This window comes from Stegodyphus dumicola, chromosome 9 (assembly GCF_044657685.1).
Source record: "Stegodyphus dumicola isolate Sdum_Otavi_A_Nest chromosome 9, ASM4465768v1".
NCBI lineage: Eukaryota > Metazoa > Arthropoda > Arachnida > Araneae > Eresidae > Stegodyphus > Stegodyphus dumicola.
The window spans coordinates 95,404,997-95,431,329 of NC_140776.1; the positions used below are offsets into that span (position 1 = coordinate 95,404,997).

General features: G+C 35.8%; 1 protein-coding gene across 2 annotated transcripts in view; it reads right to left on the minus strand.

Moving 5' to 3' along the window:
* Window positions 1-26,333, minus strand: part of LOC118186969 (phosphatidylinositol-3,5-bisphosphate 3-phosphatase MTMR14-like) — a 44,434-nt gene that overhangs the window by 7,083 nt on the left and 11,018 nt on the right. Inside the window, exons 6-14 of one of the 2 annotated variants that reach the window (XM_035357132.2) lie at window positions 25,576-25,638; window positions 22,820-22,933; window positions 22,676-22,743; window positions 18,541-18,608; window positions 15,994-16,074; window positions 12,322-12,385; window positions 10,282-10,453; window positions 10,127-10,163; window positions 8,989-9,047 (exon numbers count right to left, since the gene is read on the minus strand). In XM_035357132.2, the coding sequence (XP_035213023.1) occupies window positions 8,989-9,047; window positions 10,127-10,163; window positions 10,282-10,453; window positions 12,322-12,385; window positions 15,994-16,074; window positions 18,541-18,608; window positions 22,676-22,743; window positions 22,820-22,933; window positions 25,576-25,638 (726 nt within the window). The remainder of the gene's footprint in view (window positions 1-8,988; window positions 9,048-10,126; window positions 10,164-10,281; window positions 10,454-12,321; window positions 12,386-15,993; window positions 16,075-18,540; window positions 18,609-22,675; window positions 22,744-22,819; window positions 22,934-25,575; window positions 25,639-26,333) is intronic. The other variant, XR_004757862.2, reaches the window with a different exon arrangement.

Sequence of the window (26,333 nt, forward strand, 5' to 3'; positions counted from 1 at the left end):
AGAGCTTATTCCCTAGCCACTGACCAATAGGACTAGTGACCAGCCGATTGACACTAGCGGGGACAGCTAAGTGCCTCCCGTTTTAAGTAGAAGCAGAGGCCAAAGCAGTGTGTTGGGGACATTACCTCGCCCCTCAACTGCCAGGATCCTTCTTTCCCACCCTACGGGTCACCATGCACGGCAAACGCATAGGCGGTATTCTCACCATGGTGAAATAGAAACCAGAGTAGTAGCTGCATCTCACAGTGAGCCCCAACCTCCAGTAGAGGAAACCACAAGAGAGAAATAGGAGAGAGAGCTAGACAAGAGGCGAGAAAAGAAAGAGGAGGAAAGGTCACTGGGGCCCCGGGAGTGTGACACCCGATCACCAAGATCGCAATCCCCTGAGGGTTCTTCACCTGCTATGCTTTAGCTGGGCATGTTGGAACGGCCTTCACGCCTGGGGTGGCTCTACCAGAAGCTATGCTCCCGACGTACTTCGCCCGTTCCGCCCAGTGACATCCCCGCCACGTTGAAGCAGCATAGCAGGACTTTGGGGGGCCTCGAGTGAAGGGAACAGAAGCAACTGATAGTACTGCATACAGACCGGTACTGTGCAGACGTCTGCGGATTGTAGTTGGTTGATTTTTTAATGGCACAAAACCTCGAGGGTTATGCGCCAAACAAATGGTGAAAAAAGTCAAGATGCAAAACGCTCTGCATCAAGTGAATGGATGAAATGTCCAGGCACTCTAGCAACAGGTAGATCAGGATAAAAGGGAAATAACTTCAAATCATATGGTAAAAAGGGACGTCTTTTAAAAAACTTATGAGGTTGATGTGGGGGTTTCTTCCAATGAGATGTTGCTAGAGCATTTCTCCATGCCTTCAGGTAGAGTAGGATAAAATGTAGTTCAAATCATATGGTAAAAGGAGATGTCTTAAAAATCTTATGAGATTGATGTAAGGGTTTCTTCCAATTAGATATATTAAAATAACAATCGTAGAGTTAAAATAAAATTCACGTTTCTGACTAAAAGCAGGACAGCAGGTTAAAATGTGATTCACTAAAACGGGAACTATGCAAGTGCCACAAATAGACTCATTATCTTCTTTCAAGAGATATTGATGTGTCAGTCTGCAATGACCAGTTCGTAGGCGAGTCAGTAGTACATCCTCCTTCCGATTCCCTCTCGACTTCCAGTACTCTAAATTGGGTTTTACCTTACTTAATTTGTTCAGAGTTGGGCATTCCCAGAATTCTTGCCACCTGGACAAGATCTTTGCTCTGATGTAATTCCGTATGTCTGTAAAAAGGGACAGCATTTTCTGAGGTTATATCAGCAGATTTTGCTGCGATATGTGTGATTATGGCAAAGCCTCGAGGGCTATCTGCCTAAGAGGAGGAATGCCTTCGTGGAGGACTTTCTAAGGGAAACTGGCTCGTATACACGTTACACATGGGGAAAACCACGAAAACGCCCATGCAGCCAGCCCGTTCGCGGGATTCGAACCTCGAACCGAACTACCAGTGTTCAGCGACTTTACCGCTCAGCCGCTGGTAGGCCCCTTTTGCTGCGATATCGGCGAGTTCATTGCCTTTGATGCCAGCATGTCCAGGCACCCAGCAGTACGCAATATAATAACCTGCATTTCTCAAACGGAGGTGTGCCTTTAAAATTTTTAGGACCAAAGGGTGGCTGGTATTTATTGATTCAATAGCACTCAGAGTCAGAGTAGATAATGAACTTTCTGCTATTTTGCCTAGAGGTAAAGATTAAGGAATTGGAAATGGCAAGTTTCCACAGTAAAGACAAATGCAGCCTTATGAAGTTTACTACTCTATTTCTTTATCACAAACAAAAGCTGCCCCAACATGATCATGATTCTTTGAGCCATCAGTAAAATTGTTTTGTAGTTAGAATAACTGCTTCTATGCTCTAGGAACATTTTTTGATATTGGATATCATTGGTACTGCTCTTCTGTATTTCTCCAAAAATGTTAAGTAGGTGAATGTTCACTTCTTGCCAGGGAGCAATACCGAAACGGTCAAAGTTTTTGGGGTGCAGATAATTTATTTAGGTTGAATTCTTCAATCAGTGAGTGAATGCAAAGATCAAAAGGTGGGATACATGAAGGACGAGCTTAGTAAAGACGCTAGTGCTGATCAGATGTCATGAGTCGGACAGGATGTTCGGCTTGTGACGTTACTTTATAATAAAGATTAATGGACAACTGCTTGAGTCTGAATTCCAAAGATGGTTCAAAACAGATGACATATAAACTTTGGACTGGAGATGTTCTGAAGGCTCCACAGCAAATCCGTAGCGGTTTATGGTGGACTGGATCCAATTTCAGGAGCACAGAAGGTTTTGCTGATCCATAGATAACACAGCCATAGTCAAGTTTGGAACGGATTAAAGTTCTATAAATGCGGAGCATTGAACGTTCTGCTCCCCATGAGGTATCGGCCAGGACTTTTAGTATGTTGAGAGCTTTAGCACATTTTTAGATTTAGGATATGCGGAAGGAAAGTGAGCTTTCTGTCAAATACAACTCCAAGAATTTTGCTTCTGGCTCAAAGCTGATCAAAGAGCCGTCAAGATGCAGCTCTGGATCAGGATGTAGATTTCTTCTGCGACAGAAGTGCACGCAGACTGTCTTCTAGCTAGAAAATTTAAAACTATTGTTGTTGGGCCACTTTATGATTCTATTTAGAGCAATTTGTAGTTGTCTCTCAATGCATCTCGTATCTTGACCTTGAACAATGGATCATCAGATCACCAACATACAGGGAACCCTACACTGTGGGAGAAAGTTCTCTTAAAATGGAATTAATTTTCAGGCTGAAAAGAGTGACACTGAGCCTTGTGGTGCACAATGTTGTACAAAGACTTGAGAAAGCAACGAACCAATCTTGACTTGGAAAGTGCGGTCCTTCAAACAGTTTTGAATAAAGATGGGTAAATTACCTCGCAATCCCGTGCTGTAAAGGTCATGAAGAGTCCCATGCCAACAGGTTATATCGTACGCCTTTTCCATGTCAAAGAAGATTGAAAGCACATGATTTCTTTTCACAAATGCATTGCGTACTGCGGTTTCTAAAAACAGGGCATTATCAAGAGAAGATATTCCCTTACGAAACCACTTTGGTAAGGCGATAGGCAATGATTAGTCTCCAGATAGTAGGCGAGACGGTGATTTACCATTTTTTCCATAATCTTGCAAAGGCAGCTAGTGAGCGCGATGGGGCGATAATTTAAAGGATTTTTCGGGTCCTTGACGGGTTTTACTATAGGGATAACAAAGGCCCTGCACCAAGCAGTAGGAAAAAATTGTTCCTTCCATATCTTATTATAGAGAGCAAGAAGGACCACTAGAGATTCATAGCGAAGGTGCTTTATACTCAGATAACTTATGCCATCAGGATGAGGGCAAGTCCTATCTCTGCGAGATATTACATTTCTTAACTCAAACATGGTGAGATCTTTATTATACGATTCTGCATTAGGATGGGAAAAGTCGATTTGAATCCTTTCAAGTGCATCTTTGTGGGCAGAAATTCTTGAGTAATTGCTACTGCCAGATACAGCAGCAAACGTATCACATAAAGCATCGGCAATTTCTTCTCTAATGCTTATCAACTTTCAATCTTTTCCTAGAACAGAAAATGAGTAATCATTATATAGTCCAGAGGCTTTGCGGACTCTTTCCCAAACCTGTTTGCTATACATTGAGGAGGTAATAGTGGACACGTAGGCTGCCCATGATTTTCTCAGACTTTGCCGCCTCACATTTCTTGCATTCCCCTTAGCTTTTTTAAAGGCAAGAAGTTTTTCCAGTGTTGGATAACGGCGAAAAATACGCCAAGCTTTCTTTTGCTCTCTCGAAGTTTTATGGAAATCATTGTTCCACCAGGGTTTAGGGAACTCTGTCGAGGACTTCGGAATACAGAGTTCAGCTGCTTGTACAATAGTATCAGAGATCATTTTTACTGCTGTATTAATGTCCACATCGCTGACCATTTCTTCAATCACCACAGCAAAAGATTAAAAAAGATCCCAATCAGTTTTATAGTAAATTAAACGTGATTGTCTTGAGATTTTTGAATTGCCTGTAATATTTACAACGACTGGGAAGTGGTCACTATCGTAGAGATTCTCCCCTACACTGAAAAAGCAGAAAGGTAGTAGAGATGGAGAACAAAAAACCAGATCAATTACATGAAGTGTTCTAGTCGACTGATGAAAGTAAGTGTATTCTCCATTATTAAGGAGAAAAATAGAGTGATCTTCCATTAATTGTTCGATCTGCCAGCCCCTTGAATTAGTGTCCCCACTTCCCCATAATGTAATATGGGTATTAAAGTCACCTAAAAGCAATAAAGGTTCTGGGAGCTGCTCTATTATTCTGTCCAACTTTCGCTGATCAATATGCTCGTGTGGGGGTAAATAAATGGTGCATATAGAGATTTAAAAGCGCAAATTAATTTGAACCGCCACAGCTTGAAGGGATGTCTTCGAAGGGAGAGCAATGTATGGGTGATTGTGGGAGGTGATAAGGCCTACACCATCACAGGGACGATCCTCAGATGGGTTATCCTTTCTTACTGTTGTATATCTCCGTATCTTACCATGTCTGCTTGGTTTTAACAAGGTCTCCTGGAGCGCAAGGCAGGCAGGTTGATGCACATTTATTAAATCCTTGATGTTATCCAGGTTTTGACGAAAACCCCGGCAATTCCACGAAATAAATGTACCCATCATGGGATGCTTGTTTTGGCGGTTTTGGTGTTTCGGAAGGGATAACCCTTCTTCAACGTCCATTTAGTAAGAGTCGTCTAAGCGTCCTGAACTCGTACTTCCGATGAAACGTTGACTGGTGGTCCTGAGTTTTTGCTTATTTTTCTCTTTTGATACCATCTCCATGTTTGTTCTGTTGGAAATCCTGTTTTCCTTTGGGAGCAGTCACCGGCGTACTACTTTTAGCCTCAGATTTTCCCCCGATTTTTGGTTTCTAGGATCTTCTGTCATTGGTAGATCTTTTTTCTGTGCGGTTATTGTGGTTTGCGTTGATATTGATCTGAATGATTTTGTTGCGGATGCATAAGATTTATTAGGTCTGGCTGATTAGAGAGAACAAGTCTTTTGGCTTCTGCAAATGATATCTTTTGTGTAACTAATGCTTTGTATTTGTTTTTCTGTCTGCCATTTCGGACATGATCTTGAAAAAACTGGATGCCCGCCTTTACAGTTTATTCACAAGGGGGCAGCAGAGCAGCCTTCACTAGCATGGCCTACGATGGAACATCAAGCGCACGTGAGGCTACCGCGACAAGAGGTCTTTCCATGTCCAACGCGCTGAATTGAAAGCAACGCATTGGATTCGGTATATATGGCCTGACTGAACAGTTTAGGTATCCAGCTTTGATATATTTAGGCAGGTTAGGAGACTTGAAAGTAAGTATGCCATGTGTAGTGGGAACGAGTTTACCTTCTTTCTGCATTTTGATCGTACAAGCACCGCACACGTTTTGATCTGCCAACTCTAACAAATTCCTCTTCAGTTACTAACAGTAAGTCTATTTCAGAGATTACTCCTCGGGACGAATTTAGGGTGTTATGTGGCTTAACTACAATGCTTGCTTGTCCTAATTTAGTTAATTTCAAAACACTATTAAACTGCTTTCCAGACACAGTTTCCATCAAAATGTGTCCAGATCGAAGTCTCTTAATATTTTCCAGTTCTCCTACAGAAGACAAAAGATGTTTGTTTATTAGAAAGGATGACATTTTTTTCAATTCTTCAGAGCTAGTTATAATTAAGAAACGTGAACAAAGTACATCTGATGCAGTGCTTTCTATGTCGCTTTTTAGTCTTAGTCACAGTCGGAGTATCGGGTACATTGTTGGAGCAAGAAGATATAGCATTCATATTTAAATGGAGAAAGATTCGGGTCCGACCGCCCCACCCACAATGGAGCCAAACAAGGGGACGCAGATTCCTACGCCAGGGCTAGCCGGACCTATACGCAATCTGAAGTCCCGAAGTCTGCTTTCCCAAAAGCAGGTACTCCCGAGAGCTTGTCCCCAAGCCACTGACACAAGGAGTAGCGACCAGCCGACTGGCACCCGTGAGGACAACAAGGTGCCTCGCGTTTAACAGCAGCAGAGGCCAAAGCAGTGTGTTGTGGACAGTACCTCGCTCCTCAACTACCAGGACCCTCCTTTCCAGTGGCACGGGTCTCCACGCACGGCAAACACGTGGGTAGTTTTCTCGCCACTCGAAGAACTAGGGACAAGGCTATTCCAGGTTTTCATGACGAGCCCAAACCTCGGAAGAGGAAACCTCAAGGGAGAAGGAAAACGGGAAAAGTTGCAGTTAAGAGGAGAGGAGGCAGAAAGGAGGAGAGATCACTGGGGATCCAGGATTGTGACACCCGATCACCGAGACGGTAATCCCTTGAAGGATCTTCACCTGCTATGCATTAACTGGGCATGTTTGAACTGTCTTCACGCCTAGGGTGGCCCTACCAGGAGCTAAACTCCCGTTCGGACTGTAGTAGCTGAGAATCTTGTTCCCGTTGCCACTAAATGACCTGCCGAGGCACAGTAATGTTACACCTCCTTGGGTCGGAAATGGCTAAATAACGGTCTCTCACAGGTGCCATTGTAGGTCTGCCTGGAACACGTCTTCTAGACATAGAATCCTCGGATTCAAACTGATTCCATAGTCGGTGGGCCACACTATGAGACACTGAGACTAGCAACACCAGCTTGGGACATTTCCATTTCCATCCACTCGATCGCCCGCCACCTAACGAATCGGGCAATCGACTTCTCCTGGACACTGATAGACTGGATACTGTCCACGAAACTAATTGCAACTGAAGATTAACATTAGTGAACAAATATTTAAATTTTTGCATTTTTCCCCCTCCAACTCGTACACAAGAGTTAATTTCTATAAAATAAAAGTGGCAGCTATTGTTTTTGCATATATTTTCTTAAACTTCGTTACTGTCATGCATATGAATTGTGAATTTAAACGTTACTGACATTTTTGTAATAGTGAGCTTTGAAAAACTTTGTGTTCCAACTTTTAGAGGGCAAAGTAGATGGATTACCCAAATGAAAAGGTAATCTAGCAAGCTCTTCAGTAAGAATGAAACTAGAATCTAGTATTTAGCCATCTCATTATTTCAAGAGCTAATCAGGGCTTTGTGCATCATTTAAAATTAACTATTGGATAAAAATTTTAAGTCCTATTAAAATAACGAAGATTCCCGGTCTTAGGAGCATTCTTGAAATCTTCAGTGCTAATTTACACCCGGAACCGGAAATTTAAAGAAACTATTTCTCTCTGCCTAATTTTTTTAATAGCAGCAGCTTTTTAATTTAGAATGCAATTAAAAATTCTCCTTTACGCATTATATAGTAACGCTAACCAACGTTTATAATAGAAATGCAATTCGGTTTATTTTGCAGAGTGCGAACTTTCATTAGGATACCTTCATTAGAAATGCATGTTTTTTCCTAAAGGAAAAACTCAAAAAGGCAAAAAATGAATTACTTCGAATGTGGCAGCCAATAATATCTGAACAGTTTGTAGTTGCAATGCGACTGCGCAAGTAAGCATTTATATTATTTCTATTTAAATGTTTTGATCTGAAATATTTCTGGATGACGTTTTAGAAGCTAATAGCATAAAAGTTTCAGATGAGAACTAACTTTGTAAAGTAGTACATGTTATTCTTATTGTATTCTTTGTAACTAATTATTGATTCGATTTTTTGCTAGCTTAGCATTCTAGATAAATTATAATAGAATAAAACATCAAAGTAATTGGCATAAAGAGATTTGCCTCCTTAACTCCCACTTTTGAAAAATTAAAGATATTCATTACAGTCACAAAACAGTCATCTTCAGAGATTTCGATAACATGATGTAGCCATTAAATTCTACTAACCTAGAAACAAAGATTTTAATGCGAATCAATTTATCAAAATTGCAATTTATCAAACTGCAAATTATTTTAGATGTTTAAAACCGTGTTAATACAAGTTTGGCTTAATTGCAATATTTTTTGGATGTTAACACCGTGGTAACGTTAAACTGTAAAACTATGGTTCTAATTGCTATACTTGCAAGTGTTAATAAAATCGAAAAAGTACAATATTATACAGAAACCAAGTAGTAGATGTATGTTTTTAGTATGAAGTTTGGTATGGTAGGATTGAAACCGTTTTCTCGGTGAAGAAATGCCATACAAAATTTGCTGATACACAGTGCGCCATTTTTTCAGTGCCTCCTTGCATTGGTTTTCCACTGCCAACAATTTTCTTCAAAATAATCTAGATGGATATTACAAGGCAATCGCCTACGGGGTCCGAAGTAAGGCATTCACCACGGAGAGTAATAAGGATTTATCTTATTACAGAACTCAAAACATTTGTTGCCAAAAGTCGCGAATTCATGTCACCGACGAATGATACAATTAACACCTCATGTCAGCAATCATTAGCATGAATAATAGTTTTTAATATCAGAACTTAATGCCTTCCTGAATGTATTTTTCTACTTTTCACATCACATTAAGCATACAAAAAGTTAGCTTCGTTAACGACGGTACCTCGAAGACATTTCCGTTTTGGTAGATATAACCCCGTCCTCAAAGACGCTTATGGTTTTCAATCATGGAAAATCAAATGAAGCTTTCAAAACACAGAATATAATATCAAAAAAAGATATGTATGAACGCGGTTAGAAACATTCACGGATATACTGAATTTCGTAATTTAGAAAAAAATCCCTGTTACCCAGTGCCACATGAAAAACCAACTGAATTGTTTATTTTCATTCAGAAGAATACATTATGGTGCCAAGGATTTGAAAATTAACCGCTATTTTTATTTGAATTTAGAGGAAGCATTAGAAGATGCTTTTAATGCTCTTAATAGTGTGGTTAAACATTTAGAATACCTCGTTTTAGTTTTTGAAAGTACTTACCTCACTGAAAATCTGTCAGATGAAATGCGATCAAGCATGTTGTAACAGAAATGCATTATCTGCAATAGATTTGTAATGATTTGTAATGGAAGATTAACATAAATGCAACATTCAATATTGATACTTGAAATGAAATTACACTAGAAATTTAAAATAATTATCAATCTTAAAAATCAACTACTATAACAGAAATTAACAGGAGTATCCCAATATCAAGATTAATTTTAAGAAGCCTGCGATTGCGATGTGAATAAATTATTGTATATGAAAACGTACACCGTATTCTGCAAGTAAGCTATTTCCATTTTATCAAGATTGTAGCCAGCTTATAAAATTAAGGAATTTATTGCTATTAAAATACCTTATCAAATTAACACGTAGTAAATTACTTCAAAGATATCTCTGATAACTTAAAGCCTACTTCATATAAGTGATACTGACCACAAATACTAAACTCTATGGATTCTTATAGTATTCTATGCCTATTCCAAGAGCACCAGAAATATCCAGGAGTAATACGCAGCTAAAGCGATTCAGCAGTATTAGCGATTTTATCATTAATTAGCACACTATACATTGAATTCTATAGAATGTCCCATTTTGTTCCGCCGACACTTTACCATTCGAACAGATCCACCTCTCATGAATTTTGCTTAGTAACAATAGAAGGAAGATAACTGAATATTTACCTGAGCAGCGTCTAATGATAGTCGTAACTGCACTTTTTTTAATTTGTGATGTATTAACACCTTATAAAACGATTCCTTAATATTTTAACTTTTAGGCTGCTTCAAACAATCTATTAAAAATATTCAAGAACTTTTGGAAAATTAAAAATTAAGGATTTTACTTATTTTAATACATAATTTGCTAGAAGTAAGGCAATTTTACTAAAAAGCCTATTGTTCGGGAGAAGTACAGTAGAAGGGCTAGGAGTGTAAGCAAGAAGTGTATAACGCGAATGTTTAGAAAATGCCACTTAAAAAATTTTTACTTTAGTTTGTATAATTACAAGAATGTATAATTCCCGCGAAGAAAGGCGTTATCAAGGCGGAAGTTTCGAGATTTTCCAATAAAAGGTTAAATTTTATAATTTAATGTCATGATCAAGAAGTTCCTGCAGATAAATTTTTCTTACCTCGTAACCCTTATCTAGGCATTCCGTCAAATCATGCCTGGAAATAAAGAATTTGCAAGAAATACTGAAAAACACTATACATTATCAATTACATAGAATACTGTGTATACAAGTGTGTGAAAGACACTGCGAATTAAGAAACAAAATGTACTTACCCAAACATGTACCAATCATAGGTAACGGTCAAGTAGAGCATTTCTAGGGGATTCAGGCTCTCATGCATTAAGTCGTCAGCCCAAAAGGACAAACGCAATAGTGTTACGAAAAGTGGGGTCCTATCTTGACCAGCAATGCAATGCAGTAGGATCCCTCGTCTTGGAAGGGTGTCTGAAAAGCAATTAAATCAAGAAGACTGCAATTATTTTACTGAAGGTCTACATCAAAGAGGCTTTCATGTAAATGTAACATTCTAACATTCTAAATACTTTTGCTTCCTATTTTATATGTGTGGATTTAGAATTTCCATTATTAATTAGACTGAAATAAATAATCCTTACGTTTAAGAATCGAAGATTTGATATAATTTATATTGAGATAAATCGAAATCTTTTTAAAGTTTCTTTCATTACAAACAAGGCAATTTATATATACTCTGCAAAAACGTCATTGGTTAATTTTGTACAAATCTAGATTAAGATAAAAAAATAACTAAATGATAAACTAACTCGTGAAAGTGTTCAAACCGACATAAGGGGCTAAATTAGAATGGCCATATTCAGATCTATAAAGATCTGAATGAGGTAGGTGGCAGATTATGGTTGACGTATTTCGTTTAAACTATACGTTATAGGGAACGATCAAATTATGTTAATTTGCTTTACCAGAACTGCAGTAATAATTTGCCTCCTATGCGAAAATATGAAAGTTTTAAAAGGCTTGCCAGAAAGCTATGTTGAGAGATATCCACAATGATTTTAAAGAATGATTACTAAATTTAAAGAATAGTTGGGTGTTCTGACAAAGAGCGGAAACAAATTTCAAATGAAATTGTGGAAGAAGTCTCTGTGGTTCACAGAGTTTCCTGTTCTCCATTTCCTTCGATAAATGTTCGAGCAGTGTCGTCTGTTGTTTACCTCGGTCTACATTACGGGAAGTTATGTTCATTTTAAAGTGGTGTTATTCAAGATTAACATGGTGCAAAAGCTGGACATTCAAGGCCCGAATTAACGTGCTGATTTTGCTTACCGCTTTTGAGAAGAATAGCTGCTGACGACGCACGGCTTCAGAATATTTTGTGGTCAAACGACGGGCAAGCAGCAATTACTCAGATATATCGCATTACAGGGTATTACAAGTTCAATGTTGTGCGTGAACAGCCTCTGCATTATGATAATCTTACTATATATGGTTATACTGCCGAATTCGTTCTTAGTTCCGTTTTCTTTTAAAAGAGAACTCGATGCCCTAAAAAGGTGACATCACAAGGGCCCGTTTTTGCGTACTTCTGTGTGCAAATCTTTCCTGCTTTAGACAAAAATAGAGTCCCGTCTTCATCCAAGATGATGCAACACCTCGTATTAACCAACGAGAGAAGGAACTGCTTTGGAGATGATAGGGTAATTTCGAGAAGTTCCTCCGAATACCAGGTCTACTTTTCCTCACTTGAATCCTTGCAACTTCTGGTTATGAAGATTCCTGAAAGGTAGTGTCTACAAAGGAAAAATACAGACTACAGCGAATGTGAAAGAAAGCGTAACATGCCATGTTGCTAGAATTCAAAGTTATCTTCTCGCTGCTGTTAACGTGCTTGGAACATTTAGTGCAAATGGAATGCTGCGATTAAATAAAATTTGATGTTTCCAATTTGAGTTTGTTCTGCGCTACATTTTTACCTAGTTCTCGAAATGTGATCTATTCTTCTCTTGCAGCTCCTTAGCCCTTTGTCTATATAACGAAAATACTAATTCAACCAAATACATCAACTAGAAGGAGTTCCATACAAGTCTGCAAAGTTTTATTATGTTTACAATTCTTTTATATAGAATAAAAATTAAACCGTGTCATAAAAGTGACCAACTTCATGTAGTTGTAGTTACATATAAATAACATGAAACGTCAAGCTTTGGAAGAAAAGATTTTTTTGGCTAACTACAGAACATCCTCATTTATGATAACTTGGAGTATTTAACCCTTCAGTTAAAATTAAACTACGCCTTAATTTAGAAGGTTACCAGAACTTCCTGAATCATACTCACCGGAAGTAAGATAAGTCTGTAAAACCAGTAGATAATTTAGTGTTATATCATGTAGGCTCCATCTCTGGAAAAAAGAAAATATCCAAATTAGTCTTTAGGTAATTTGGATTAAACTCACTCAAGATGTTCAAGACTTAATTTTAAGTACATAATGTGAAGAACACATGTTCGTATCATATTTAAGTAAATATTATTGTACGATAACATTGCAAGATTAAAGTGGAAGTAATTGCATGATTTGAGTTCCCACTCCTTTAAATTATATGTTTCGAACTTCTTTTAACGCGCATTATAAAACATTCACAGCATAGATGCCATGGGTTCATTTTAAACAGCCCTCCTAGACGCCTTTCATATATACATGTAATTCCCGTTTCGCAAGTGTTTTGCATTATTAAGTTGATAACCCTGTAAAACAATAAACACAATTTTCTCAAAGGACTGATGCTTGCATTTTAAAATAGTCCACTCTAATACTTTAATTTTACTATACGCATGCAATTAAGTTTATTAAAAACGAATTAATAGAATTAACATCACTTTGCCCATTTCTTTTACTAACGCGGTTATGGCGGTATCGTAAATATCAGTGTATAAATTACCTTCGACAATTAAAGCAGATAGGATCAACATTTCTTATAACTGTCAAATTTATCCTAATCAGAAAGCTTTATGTCAATTCATGCTCGCAGTTCAAACTTTTTTTTTTATATTCAGACTGATTACAGAACGAAGTCTTGGATTAATAATTTGAAAAAAGCCATTATGTACAAGGATAAGAATTCATGAAATTCATTCTAAGGGAATCGGTTTGATGTAAGCATGAACTTCATACTGCCAAGCATTCAATCGCGAGAAACCGAAGGCTGAGCTAGTTACGAAGATCTCGAGGATTTGGCGGGTGGTGTCAACCCTCTGACAAACCAAAGGTTTTTATCATGAGAGTTCAGGCATGAGTTTACCTTAATAGTTGCATGCAGCCATGTAGTATATATACAATTTCTAATTGACCATTATTAGCCTCTCAGCATGTGCTTTTTCTTTTAATAAGAAAAAGCATGAATCTTTAGTTTTAAGCATAAGTCGGCTATAAATCTTAATTTTGAAACATATTTGAGAATGAACACAATTATTTATGAATAGTTATGCAGAGAGTATTCACGCGTATTTAGAACAATTTCGATAATTAACCAATTGTTTTGTAATGAAAATTTTTGATAACAGCTTATTTGCAATGAGAAATATACTCTGTTATTTTCAAAATGGAGCATGTAAACAAGCTGTGGGTTTAAAGATGTGGTTTTGTGCTTTCCGAAAGAGAAGTATTATATAATTCAAAAACTTAGTAAAGCATATTAAAATACCTAACTGCAAAAGAAGCATTATTAATCATAAAGAGAAAAACTATCTGTCATTACTTCAAACAAAGGAAAAAAAGGCTCCAAACGAATACCCGAAAACAATATGTACTGTTTTTAATGCATTGTTGGTAACAAGAGTAAATTCACTTACGCAGAAATAGCAGTCTTCATATACATCTGTAATAAATTAATAAACCAAGATTTGTAGCTGAAAAAAGCTAAAAAGCATAATATTCACCAGAGTTTGTCAAGGCATGTGGCTCAATGGCAGAACAATTAGTAGAACCCTGCATGAAACGAATTTAGCAGGAGATAAATAGAAACATATTGTGAGCATTGATGAAGTATGGGCTTACCTAAATGAATGCAGCAAAAAGCTCATTATCGAAAGCGAAGAGAAAATGGTTCCCTCGACGGAATTTCAGCAAGAGGTTCATGATTGTCGCAGGATTCTCTTATAATGAGGAATCAAAAAATCTGAATGGAAGATGTTAAAATACATCTCACCCTATTAGCAAGCGAAAGTTACGTCTTATTTTCCGTTTTTGTATCCCAATAACTTTCAAAGATTGAAACTTCAAGAAAAAGCAACAATTTATACTTCGAAAGGTACCGTTGCATTCCTCGAAAAAAACGAAGGCTGATACAGGTATTGATATATCTTTTCAACGTATTCCTGCGAAGTCCCCTAAAGGTTCACCCTAGCATTATTGTGCCTTTTATTCCTTTGAAAACAGCTTTTAAGCGCAAACCTACTGCAACTGAAGTTTCTAGAAAACTGAAAGAGAAATGGAAAGAAATACCTCTGGAAAAGTTACAAAAGCCTTTCTATCCTGGAAATCAAGACGCAGGCTTGTAGCCCAGAAAGCTGTCAAATTGAACCTTTGAAAAATACCCTTTGCATTTTAAACATTAATTTAACGGGACCAAAATTTCAAAATGTGTAAACACCCTCAAGTAGCATGACAGTATTTGTAGTCTGTTGGAGAATTAAGAATAGGAATGTTACTCTCATTTCAGAAAACAACGTCACTTAGAACCGTCAAATTTTGAAAACAGTCTTCCATCTGAACTTTGAAATGCCAATGCTTTATTTGTTTACTTTGCACGAACTTATGTATATTAAGAAACTCTGCTATTCGTTATCACTAGGCAAAGCCATATTTCAGTTTAAAAAATTTAGTCACTAGATTTGACAATTTAAAGATAAATTTATTGCCATTGTTCAAAATAAAATATGTGGCAGTATGTTGTTGCTATTCGGCATGTTAGGAGTTTATATTTCTTTTAAATTCTGTCAAAAAATAACTAAATTGAATTAAAAACAGGAGATGGAGTTCATCTAATAATGATTACTAATTAGACACATGAAATTACAATAGCTAAACTCATTAAAGTTATATTTTTCCATTTTTATAAATACATTAAGGTGGCTAGTTTACCAAAAGTATCAAACGAAAAACAATGGAATGCTAACAGATAATGCAAAGACATCAGATGTAAAATAGATGCAGGCAGTAATTATCGTAAACACATAAAATTTTATTTTTGTATTTGGAAAAGAACTTTAAACCTAAGCATAAGGCATCCTAAGCATAAGGCATCCTAAGCATAAGGCATCCTAAGCATAAGGCATCCTAAGCATAAGGCATCCTAAGCATAAGGCATCCTAAGCATAAGGCATCCTAAGCATAAGGCATCCTAAGCATAAGGCATCCTAAGCATAAGGCATCCTAAGCATAAGGCATCCTAAGCAAAGATCTCCGAGGAACTTTCTTCTGCAAGGAACACTGAAAGATTGCCAACACAGGCAAAACTCAGATGAAAACTTTACAGTCATGTGATAAAATACCAACTTGAAATGTGAATGTTTCAAGCCAGGCAGGTTTTGATCTCTGCGGAAGAGGAAAGAATTCCAAGATTGATTTCAATAGTTAAATTCAAGGAAACGGGAGGCTAATTATTCAACATTTGTGTTTAAAGGTGAAAATTATCTTGGTGTAATCTCAGTTTCATCCGGTCAGTTCTTAAGAACTTAATTTACGTTCTCTCATCAAATAGCTCAAGATTTTCCCTTCAAGATGAAAAACGGAGAGCCGCAGAAACTTAAATTTTGATTTACTAATAGTTTAGTTCAAAATACACTGCATGTCCCATATATTTATGTCTACTCTATCAGAAAATAGGATTTCTGAAAAAAATGAATCGTCTATTTCTACTCTAAGACAAAAATAAAGTTCTAAAAATACGAAATAAAACGCAAATAATCCCAACCAACAAAATGCTTAAATGAAGTTAAAGCATTTCTTACCTCGTATTTTTTCAAGTCGGTTTGAAAAAGTGTCGTGCAGTCTATGTCAGCCAATGCCAGCTCATAGCGTGGTGGAGATACCTGAAAGCATATAGTATTGTACTAAACTAAGAAAATCATAAGAAATAGTCATTACAAAAATATGCGAGTCACCTCTGCCATTTAATATATTACAGTTAAACTCTGAAGTACAAGGGTTTACACATTTTAGTGGATTTCAATAATTCATTTGAAATAATCTAGGCAATCGATACAATGGTAAAAAATGTACTTGGATTAACAAAACTTGGAACATCATTTTGAAATAAATCCAGCAGACGAAGAGAATTTATGGAATGCGGTTATGGCTTCTTGAATCCTCGTTTTTATGTTTACATGATAGTCAGTTTTCCTGTTCTGAAGTAAGAATTACGAACTGGCTAAAAAATTGCATATTAATGATGAAGTTGAAAAAATCGGTTAAGGATGAAAATATCACGAGTGGTTAAGTAATATCGTACTTTTCGCTAATATATAATACAATTTGATGCAAAATTTGCCGGGAATGTTACGCGAAGACCAGCTTGCTGGGGCTCCCTCAACTTCGACCTAATTGAACTGACTATCAGTTTTAATAATTTCTGTGAAAAAAAAAAAAGACTTTCAAACTCTTCAGAGACGATTTCAGGAGCTGTCTTGATGCTATCCATACAGCTGTCTAATACAGCCTTTATAACTATAGTGAGCGAAACTTAATAATTTGCGTATGTATTTTTGTATTGAAACAATTATTTGAAATCTTATTTTTGAAACGCCTGTATTTTCAGAGCAGCTGTTATGAAACATGGCGACAAAGGCAGTGAAGGGGCAGCATATACAAGCAAGGTTAATCTCTGTACAAGAATTTTATTTGGTGAACTTTCATGTCATAATGCTTTCAATACAAGAAATTTAAAAAATTTCTTTCAACTTCTATAGTTGATAGAACTGAATATAAATTCGAAGTCTGTTTAGTTCCCAGGTCACAAATGATGCAAACATTAAGATACAACTCCTTCCATTTAAAAACCCAAGATTAATTTCAGTTACTTTGTACAGCTAGTCTCTTGTTAAAGATATCAAGTACGTAATAAATTAAGAAAATTTCTTTCATGCGATATGTTTTTTTCTGTCATATTGAAAGTGTCCATCGTTTAGCAACTACAAAGAATTAAGGTGTTGGTGTATTTAATTATGGCAAAGCACACTAGGGCTATCTGCCTAAGGGGAGGGATGCCTTCGTGGAGGACTTTCTAAGGGAAACTGGCTCGTATACACGTTACACATGGGGAAAACCACGAAAACACCCATGCAGCCAGCCCGTTCGCGGGATTCGAACCTCGGACTGAACTATTAGTGTTCAGCGACTTTACCCCTCGGCCGCTGGTGGGCTTACAAAGAATTAAGAATTAATTCTTAATGTTGACTCGAGATAATTTTAACTTTTTAATTAGTCCTTTTGTTAATTGTTGAATCTTTTTCTTAATTCTAAAATAAGCTACCTTTAAACGAGTCTTGATTTCTTGAAACATAGAAATTAACTTGAATTTTAGTCTTCGGCTGAAGTAAAGATGAATTCGTAGCTTTACGTCTGAAAAATGTTCATGAATGTACAGTTCAGCAAGAGGCGCTTTTATCCAGTTTCGTGGTTACTCCTTTAAACTTTGAATGCTGCGTCGTTGTAAGTTTAAAGTTTGGACGTTATTATGAACTCTAGAATATTTGCTCAACTACATAAGCTTTCATAAACCAGAAAGATGATTCATAATTAAACTGAATGGTTTGGGTCTCTGGGAATTTGTATACAACTAGGTGGTTAAAACCGCATACAATTATCTCATTTTCTTCAGGCATAATTGGTGGAATTCATTATACAAGAACAAAATATTTTGAATTTAAAACAAAAATCTATATTTGCAAATTTTCTAATCATAAATTAAACTTAAAAAATTGGAAAACACCGAAACTCGTAAAATCACAATATGGCGAAACCACCCCGCGTAAAAAAAGCAAAAAATAAGTGTTTAGAGCTCCTATAATTTAGGTTAAAATAACAAGCCAAACAACTATTAATTTAGGAGTCAAAAAATAAAATTCAGCGTTATATTTGCAAAAAACTCCGATTTTTGTTGTACGACTCCTGAAATAATCATTCTTCGGCTTGTTATTTTCACCTAAATTACAAGAATAAATATTTAACACCGCTGAAAACTTACCATACGTGATTAGTGTCCAAGTTGATTTATGAAACTAACGTATGCACAAAGATGTCTTAGGATGAGCACACAATGCTTCCACTGAATAACAAAGAGGTACTTCGGATAAAATTTGTTTTGAAGTTCAGAATCTTGCGGAAGCCGAAAAATAAGAATGGTACTTAAAACTTAGTCTTAAGTGTAGTCTATAGAAGTACCTCATAATATATATAAATACAGCAATAATTTAACCTTTTTTCCACTAAAATTAGAAATGCATCTCAGTTTTTCTTCAGATATTAATTTTGGAAATTAAATGGAAATTGAAACCTACCTTATCTAGATCGCAAGATAGTAATTTAGGCCTCCGTAGATTGTGGTATTTTCTAAAATAGCCGATACCTGACGGAACAGAAATAATTATATATCAAGGCATGCAACATACACATCAGTAAAACCATATCGTATTTATAATAGCACTAAAAACAATCTGAATTTCCAAACTTATGTTAAATTATTTCGTTTAAAGTTATGCCAATTAGATACAATATAAATAAAGATTCAAATTGTTAGAAAATTTTTTGATTTCAACTCGATGACTAAGCCATTCCAAATAACACTGTGCTGAAGTGGCTATATGCCGGGCTTACATGGATCAGTTTTTATAGTTAATGGATCAGTTTTTATAGAGTCTTAAGGATTATGATGAAGTGAGCATTTCTGAAATTCACAATATCTAATTTCATAATTTGGGACGATCCCAAGACTGCTCAACCCTATGAATAAATACATTTAAGAGTGACAACGGTGTAGCATAGGTATTTATTGAAATTTGTATCAACTTAAAATTATGCCAATAGAGTTCTTGATACTCTTCTAGAGTTTTTTTTAGAGAAGACAGTTTATAAATAAGATACACTTTACTCAAACGGATACTGGCTCATTGGGTTACTCATTGTTTTGGCTTTTGCATTAAATTTATGAACTTGGATATTTATATAATCTAAGAGCTTAAGATTGCTTCTGGTATTAACAGCATCTTTGAAAGATTTTTATAATTTTATTATACAATGAAACAGGAAGCTATGCGCAGAAAGTTGCAGCTAAATGTTTTCCTTTCAAAGAAAAACTAATTTTCACGCTTCGGTGTCGCTCATGTGCGTCATTTAACAACAAAAAAAACCCATAAGAATCGCGCCTAAACGTTATTACGCTAAGATAAATGTCATTGGAAAGTATGTCCTCAAACACTAAATAAAATATATTACCTCAAACACTATTTTGCATTATTACACCGAATAATCCAGGAAAATAAGTCCTCAAGTGCAAGATTTTGTTCATATTACCAATTTTTGAGTACGGCTTCCTCTGGTCTCACGACATGTGTATGTGTATTCGAGTTCAGACCACACCAGAGCTGTTTATGGCTATAAACGCATCGGTAACAAGCCCCTTTTCCGGGGAGGCATATAAGAATTCTGTACCGCGCCACGCGCATAGAGTAAAATCCATACTTAGGACATACTTTCCAATGACATTTATCTTAGCGTAATAACGTTTAGGCGCGATTCTTATGGTTTTTTTTTGTTGTTAAATGACGCACATGAGCGACACCGAAGCGTGAAAATTAGTTTTTCTTTGAAAGGAAAACATTTAGCTGCAACTTTCTGCGCATAGCTTCCTGTTTCATTGTATAATAAAATTATAAAAATCTTTCAAAGATGCTGTTAATACCAGAAGCAATCTTAAGCTCTTAGATTATATAAATATCCAAGTTCATAAATTTAATGCAAAAGCCAAAACACGACGATCTGGATCCAAGTGTAAAGGCACTGTGTACTAGTAAGTATATTATTACTGCAATTGTTAAATTCTGTTCCTTTTACATAGCAGGAAATATTTCCTTTGCAAAAGAATATGCATTTCCATCAAATTTCTAATATTCTGTTGCCTTAAATGAAATAAAAGGTGCATTCAGTATAGTGGCTGAATTTAATACAGGTGTATAAGAAACGAAACTCCTTTCTCTGGCAAACACAACTTTTATGCAAAGGTGTAAAAGATGATACACATTAAAAATGGGCAATTAAGTAATATTATTCCATTTAAAATAGGTATCTATTTCTCTGTTCCAAATCTATATTAGTCCAACTTCAAAAGTAAATTTTACCTTTTCAAACCGATTATAAATATTATGAATTTACTGTGTTAATCTTTCAACACCGTTTTTGGCTATTCTAGAAAACGGACTTCTGTCATGCTCTCTCAGATTGCATGTATAGGAAATGTATATATAATATACGTGGAATAATGGATTAATAATCACAACACCTTTAATATTAACGGTTTTAAAGTAAGAACACATTTATTAAAATTCTTTACAATTAATACACATTTACGGAGCTAGAGCATGAAGAAACTTTTTCTTTGGGCAAAAAAAGCCACATTTTTATATTAAATTCCCCACACCACAGAGTTGCAAGAAGTTTAATATCATAGAACCAAAAATACAACGCATATTAATAATCTTTTCGGTACTGCTATCAAAATGTAAGCAAACGGTATGGAAGTGTACTCTCAAGCCCAAGCAAAGTCAAGACGTTCCTAAACGTAAACGAAATGTCATCGCAAGCCAAATCCAATCACGAGGATTTTTCTTATGCGCGTGGCGCGGTACAGAATGCTTATATGCTTCCGGGATTCGAATATTGAGTGAGTTATTAGTGTTCAGTGCTCTCGTCCGTTCAGCTACTGACAGCTTGCAAATGACATGGTATTTTTAGCTATGTGACCGAACCGATATCGGAATTCCTTAAGATTGCTCCGAGATTCTCATTTTTTCGTGCAACAGCTTTAATGTTAATTACAAGTAATGTGATAAATAAGCTTAGAAAACGGTGCAAGAGCTAGAGTATTTTGTAATGAATCTGCTTACATTTTTCAAAGCAAACAATTTCAGATTTGGAGAAAGAAATGAAATATTTGCTTTAGCGAACTTAGAAATATTTTCGTGATGTGCAGCAATTCTTAAAAGAGCATCACGACCAGCACGTGGGTATAGAAGTGTCCTGAAAAGTTTTAGTACTCTGTTTATTATTGATCATTTATATGTATTTGTAACCATAAACTTTTAATTAACAGGCATTACCAATTAGATGTATATTGTTTCATTATTACATTTCCCTCGATACTCTACCTTATTTTCAAAAATACATGACACTGATCGTCATTTTAATTGATCAGGTACCTTTGAATACTTAAGAACCAAATATTTTATGCTTTTATTTACACTTGATTTCTTACAATCATTTTAAAGCAAACTGAAGTAAAATTGCTCTTTAGAACCCTAGTTGGGATAAAACAGAGCCAAGTTTTGCCATTTGAATGAGCCAGATGGTTCCACATTTCCATATAAAAATTCCCCGAATTACAGATAAAATGCTTCCATTTGCAATTTTGTACAACTATATTGTTTCACACGAAAACCCGTATTAGCATAATCTTATATTTTATTTCATGAAATAACTTTCTTCCAAGACTTCAAGGTAATTTCAGTGAAGATTTTATAAAAAGGCCATTTTCCTTCTCGCATGCAGGATTTTCCGAAATGGCTAATTAGTATTAAAAATAAACGTTTTGAGATTCTTGTTCACAGACCTATATGCAAGAGCAATTATTCTGTTTGACGTAAGAACGTTCAGAATTATAATTAAATGTATAAACCTTAGAAAATCCGAGTTCTCACTTGTCAACATTTAAATAATATTCGTTTTATGCGATACTGTTTAAAATACGTACTTATGTATACTTACAAACTTTAAATATATTTAATCAATATTTAGAATGTACACTGACAAGATTTTACCTTCAAAATTTCTCTAATTTTGCTGCTTGCGGATAGAATTTCTCCGAAAACTGATGAACTTGTGAAATCTATGCAAGTATAAAACTAATCAACTATGAAGCTTCTCGTATAAATCCTTAGAAACTTTAAATCAAGAATGAGTCTAGTTTAGGCTCACAGAACTAATCAATTATTTTAAGAAAAAGTCAACTACATAAAAAATAGGTTATTTTAATATTTTTACAGCTTGAAACAAAATTAACTAAATACAGAGATTTAGTTATCCATAACGCTGTGTATAGTGCGCGTTTCAATTTAACGTCGATAAAAGAGGTATTCTTTTTAAGATAGTTTGAAGAAAATCACAACGGGATGCAATATAAACGATATCGAAATATATATACAGAATTTTCCATTATAAAGCAGTTATAAAGAGATTAATCTGCAAAGCACTCAAGGACTATCGGCATAAGTTACATAAGGCACTTATGACATTAAGAAGCTTAACTACATTGCTTACGCCGGAAAGCCTGGCACAAGTTTGGAAGGTTCTCCAAGTTTCAACGCTGACGGAAAAATACAAATATTGGTTAACCTTCAGTATTTACGTAGCTATGTCACTCACCTGGGTATGGCATGTGTACAGTTGTGAATCCTACGTAATACTTCTGGTAAGCTTCACAAGAATCCGCGCTGTAAAATAAGCTAAAGTTAGAATGCACTAGCTGGATTCTGTATTGGTTCAGAAAGAAATATCAAAATAACTTACAAATTAGGAAAGCTTTTGCTTGTGTCTCTTACTCTCAAGTCACAAATGTAATTCACATCCAAGTATTCCAAAAGAGCAACGTCCATTTTTATTTCACTAAAGAATTTCATGTTCCTGTAAGAAATAAATGTTACCGCATTTTTAACCTATCCAGATTAATTCATGTCAAAATATACCATGTATCTGAAATCAAAAATTAAGCGAAGAAACATTGGCAACAATTTTGAGTAAATTGGTGATTTCGAGAACAATCAGATAAAGCATTCTTCCAAGAGGAAAGGTATTCTGAAACAGAGGCAGGACAATAATCTTACATAGAGTCCAAAGGACAGGACAAATCCAAATGAAATTCTAGGCATCTATTAAGAAAGGAATTAAAAGGTGCTTTGAAAGAATTAGATTGGAATTAGTATCATTAAAATTGATAAATGTTTGCGAATGTAAAGTACCTGAAGAAATCAAATTTACCTAATCGAACTACCAGTACCAAGCTTTCTTATCCACACGACCACCGATAGAAATGTTGAGAAGTATAAAAGGCATTCTTTCATATAAAGATTTAAAATTTTATATATTGCAAATAAAAGTTATTCAATGAGCAATTAATGATTTGCAATAGATAAATAAGCTTACTTATATCTATAAAACTTAAGGGCAACTCAGAATTGATGGAGCAAAAGCAAAAGTTGCGACTAAAATTTTTAAAGATCTTATTTCAGAAATACAGCGATTCAGCTGCACGAAGAGATCGTCATTTAAGAAGTGCCCATAAGAGGCACCGATAAAGTAAAAATGATAGAGGAAAAAAATTTTTAATTGCGAAATAAATCGGAACAGAAGGGCTACTTTTGCAGAAAGGCTATCCATTAACAAAACTGTACAAAAACTGCACCATGACTCATCTACGAAACCTCAAAGAATTCGTCATGTCGCAAGTAACATTTTGGGACTCGTTGCACAATCATCGACAGCTCAAGCCTTACAAATTTCATTTAGTACAGGTGCTAAAACTTGCTGACAAACCAAAACGGAGAAAGCTTTATGTAGATTTATAACCTCAGCTGGAGGTGGAATAATTCCACAGCCAGATTCATGTTAACCACATAAACGAGGTTTTACTTTTGTTGCAAGTGGACTTGGAACTCTAAGTTTTGATTATTAGATTACAGAAAAGGGAGGAACGTCTTCAGGGGAAATTGGCTCGTATCCGTAAGAGGAAAACAAAATCTCATTCAGATATCCTTGCGACTCTTAGAGGTTTGGGTGCGGTTTATTTAAATACAATGAAGTACTGGAGGGCTTATCAGCTTAAGGAAAAAGATGCCTCCGTGGACGACTTCCTTTCCTCGTAATTTGAAGTTGCATCTGAGCATATGCATTCAGGGATTTTAGCGCTCGCCTTGCGCTTCATTTCGATTCCGAGCAAGTTACCAGTGTTGAGCAGTATTACGTACTGCCGTTGGCAAGCTTTTACGACACTGCACATCTACATGCCAAACTGGGTAATGAATGCATTTCTCTGAGGATAAACGTACTTCCGATAAAACCAGGTTAAGTCTTTATTCTTTGCGCATTCGCAACTCGGATAGCATATCGGAGTGTGTTACAGCGTTCATTTACATCGATATGCTGTCAAAGCGGTTATTGCTCACACTGAAAAAGCACCCAAAATTTTGCAACATGATGCCCCATCACGTTAGCAGATCGCCTCAATGAGCATTTTTCAAAATGGATTTCTCACGTTGATTCCAATAATGTGCCATATTTTTTAACATCGCGAGCCACCGGACAAAACGCCTATATATTTTCCTTCGAAAAGGCGAAGGCCTTCCTATACCCTACAAGACTAAGGCAGACAAGGCAGCAGATAAGCGATGCGATCGACTGATTCGTTACAAATGTGAAAAGACCTAAATTAACAACGACGTCTGCCGTGCTGTGAGAAAATCTAGTATCTGGGAAGGTTTCTAGAAATTTGAAGAATCAAATGATTTCTTCGGATAATACATTTTGGATTTCTCGTTCACATAAAAAAGTAACTTGTTAAGAGTAACCGAGAATCCCACTGAAGAACGTATGAAACTCTGGTTTAGATTTCCCCTCCCTCCCAAGTACTTTACGATTCGAACTATAGGGCTGATTCGTGCAGCATTTCCAAGTTACAAAATTTTTTTTTAGTTACAATGAACTCAACAGAGAGGACTGGTTGTTAATGCTGTCATAACGTTTCTAATTTTATATACATTATCCTCGACACTGATATCAAAATTTCATCATTGTATTTTGAAAGCATAATGCAGACTGAAAAGCTAATAAAATCCATATTTTATAAACTTTTAGCACATGATATTGAACTTGAAATTAAGAATTTTTGTATAAAAATATAAGCTGTTTAAACATTTCTGTTAATCTTTGAAAATGGATCTCAAATTTGTTGGCATCTTTAAGGACTCGTACCCTCAAGTAACTGGCCGCTCTTTTGCAAAAAGTGATTAGGAAACACTATCACTTTTCTACCTTACCTAGTGGTTACATTTTCTTGCGACATTGAAAGCTTACATGGACTTTTAAAGTCGCCATTATAGTTTTACTAACTAGAGCAAAGCACGTGAGGGTTGCTTGAAAACCATGGTATAGTTAATCCAGCATTTGAAGACAGGTTGAATTATCAATGTTCCATGCGATCACAGCGAGCACTCTAGTTATAATTTGTAAGTCATAGCTACTCGTTTTAGAGACTTCGTAAATTAACTTACCTCATGAAGAAAGCTGCAGTGGCAATATTTATCTGGAATATAAAGTCACTTGCTTGAGAACCTCTGAAAAAAGAATAGGTCATTATTATTGCTGGTTTTAATTACACAAGATTCTTGCGAAGCACTCAGAAATATACAAAATAATAAGCGGAGGAATTTGGAGCTGTTCTCCAAATCCGATTGATGCTATTCCATAGTTAGTAAAGACAGATTTGGAAAGATAATAATGCAAATGCATATTTAATGCACTTCATATCTTAAGCAATACATACGGTCACAAACTAAATTGATAAACTGAAGAAGACTGTTCTAAATTTAAAATGCTAATCTCCATAGTATTTCCGATTTTTTCACCTTAATGAGGTCATAACAGGCAATAAAGTAAAATATTAGTTTACATCCGTTGCTTTCGTTACATTTCTTATTACACTGCATCATAGTCGACTAGCATTTTGGCGCTTCCATACGCTAGCGCGTTCATTTTACATTTTCATATCACATATATTCGATGTTCATCTATTAGCTGTTCAGAATTTTACTTTATAATTTTTACAAGTTTCTTCAAGGAATTTTGTACCTGATTAAATCTTAAAACAAAATTTAAGATCCGTGATACTGGTTAAGTATGACGGCCAACAAACAGTGCCTCAAACTTTGGCTAGCATTGGCAGAGGGTATTAGGTCTGTAACAAAATTATTTTTTATCGGTGCCCAAGAGAAGTATTTCCGTATGTTATTTTTACACGAAAAAATTAAGT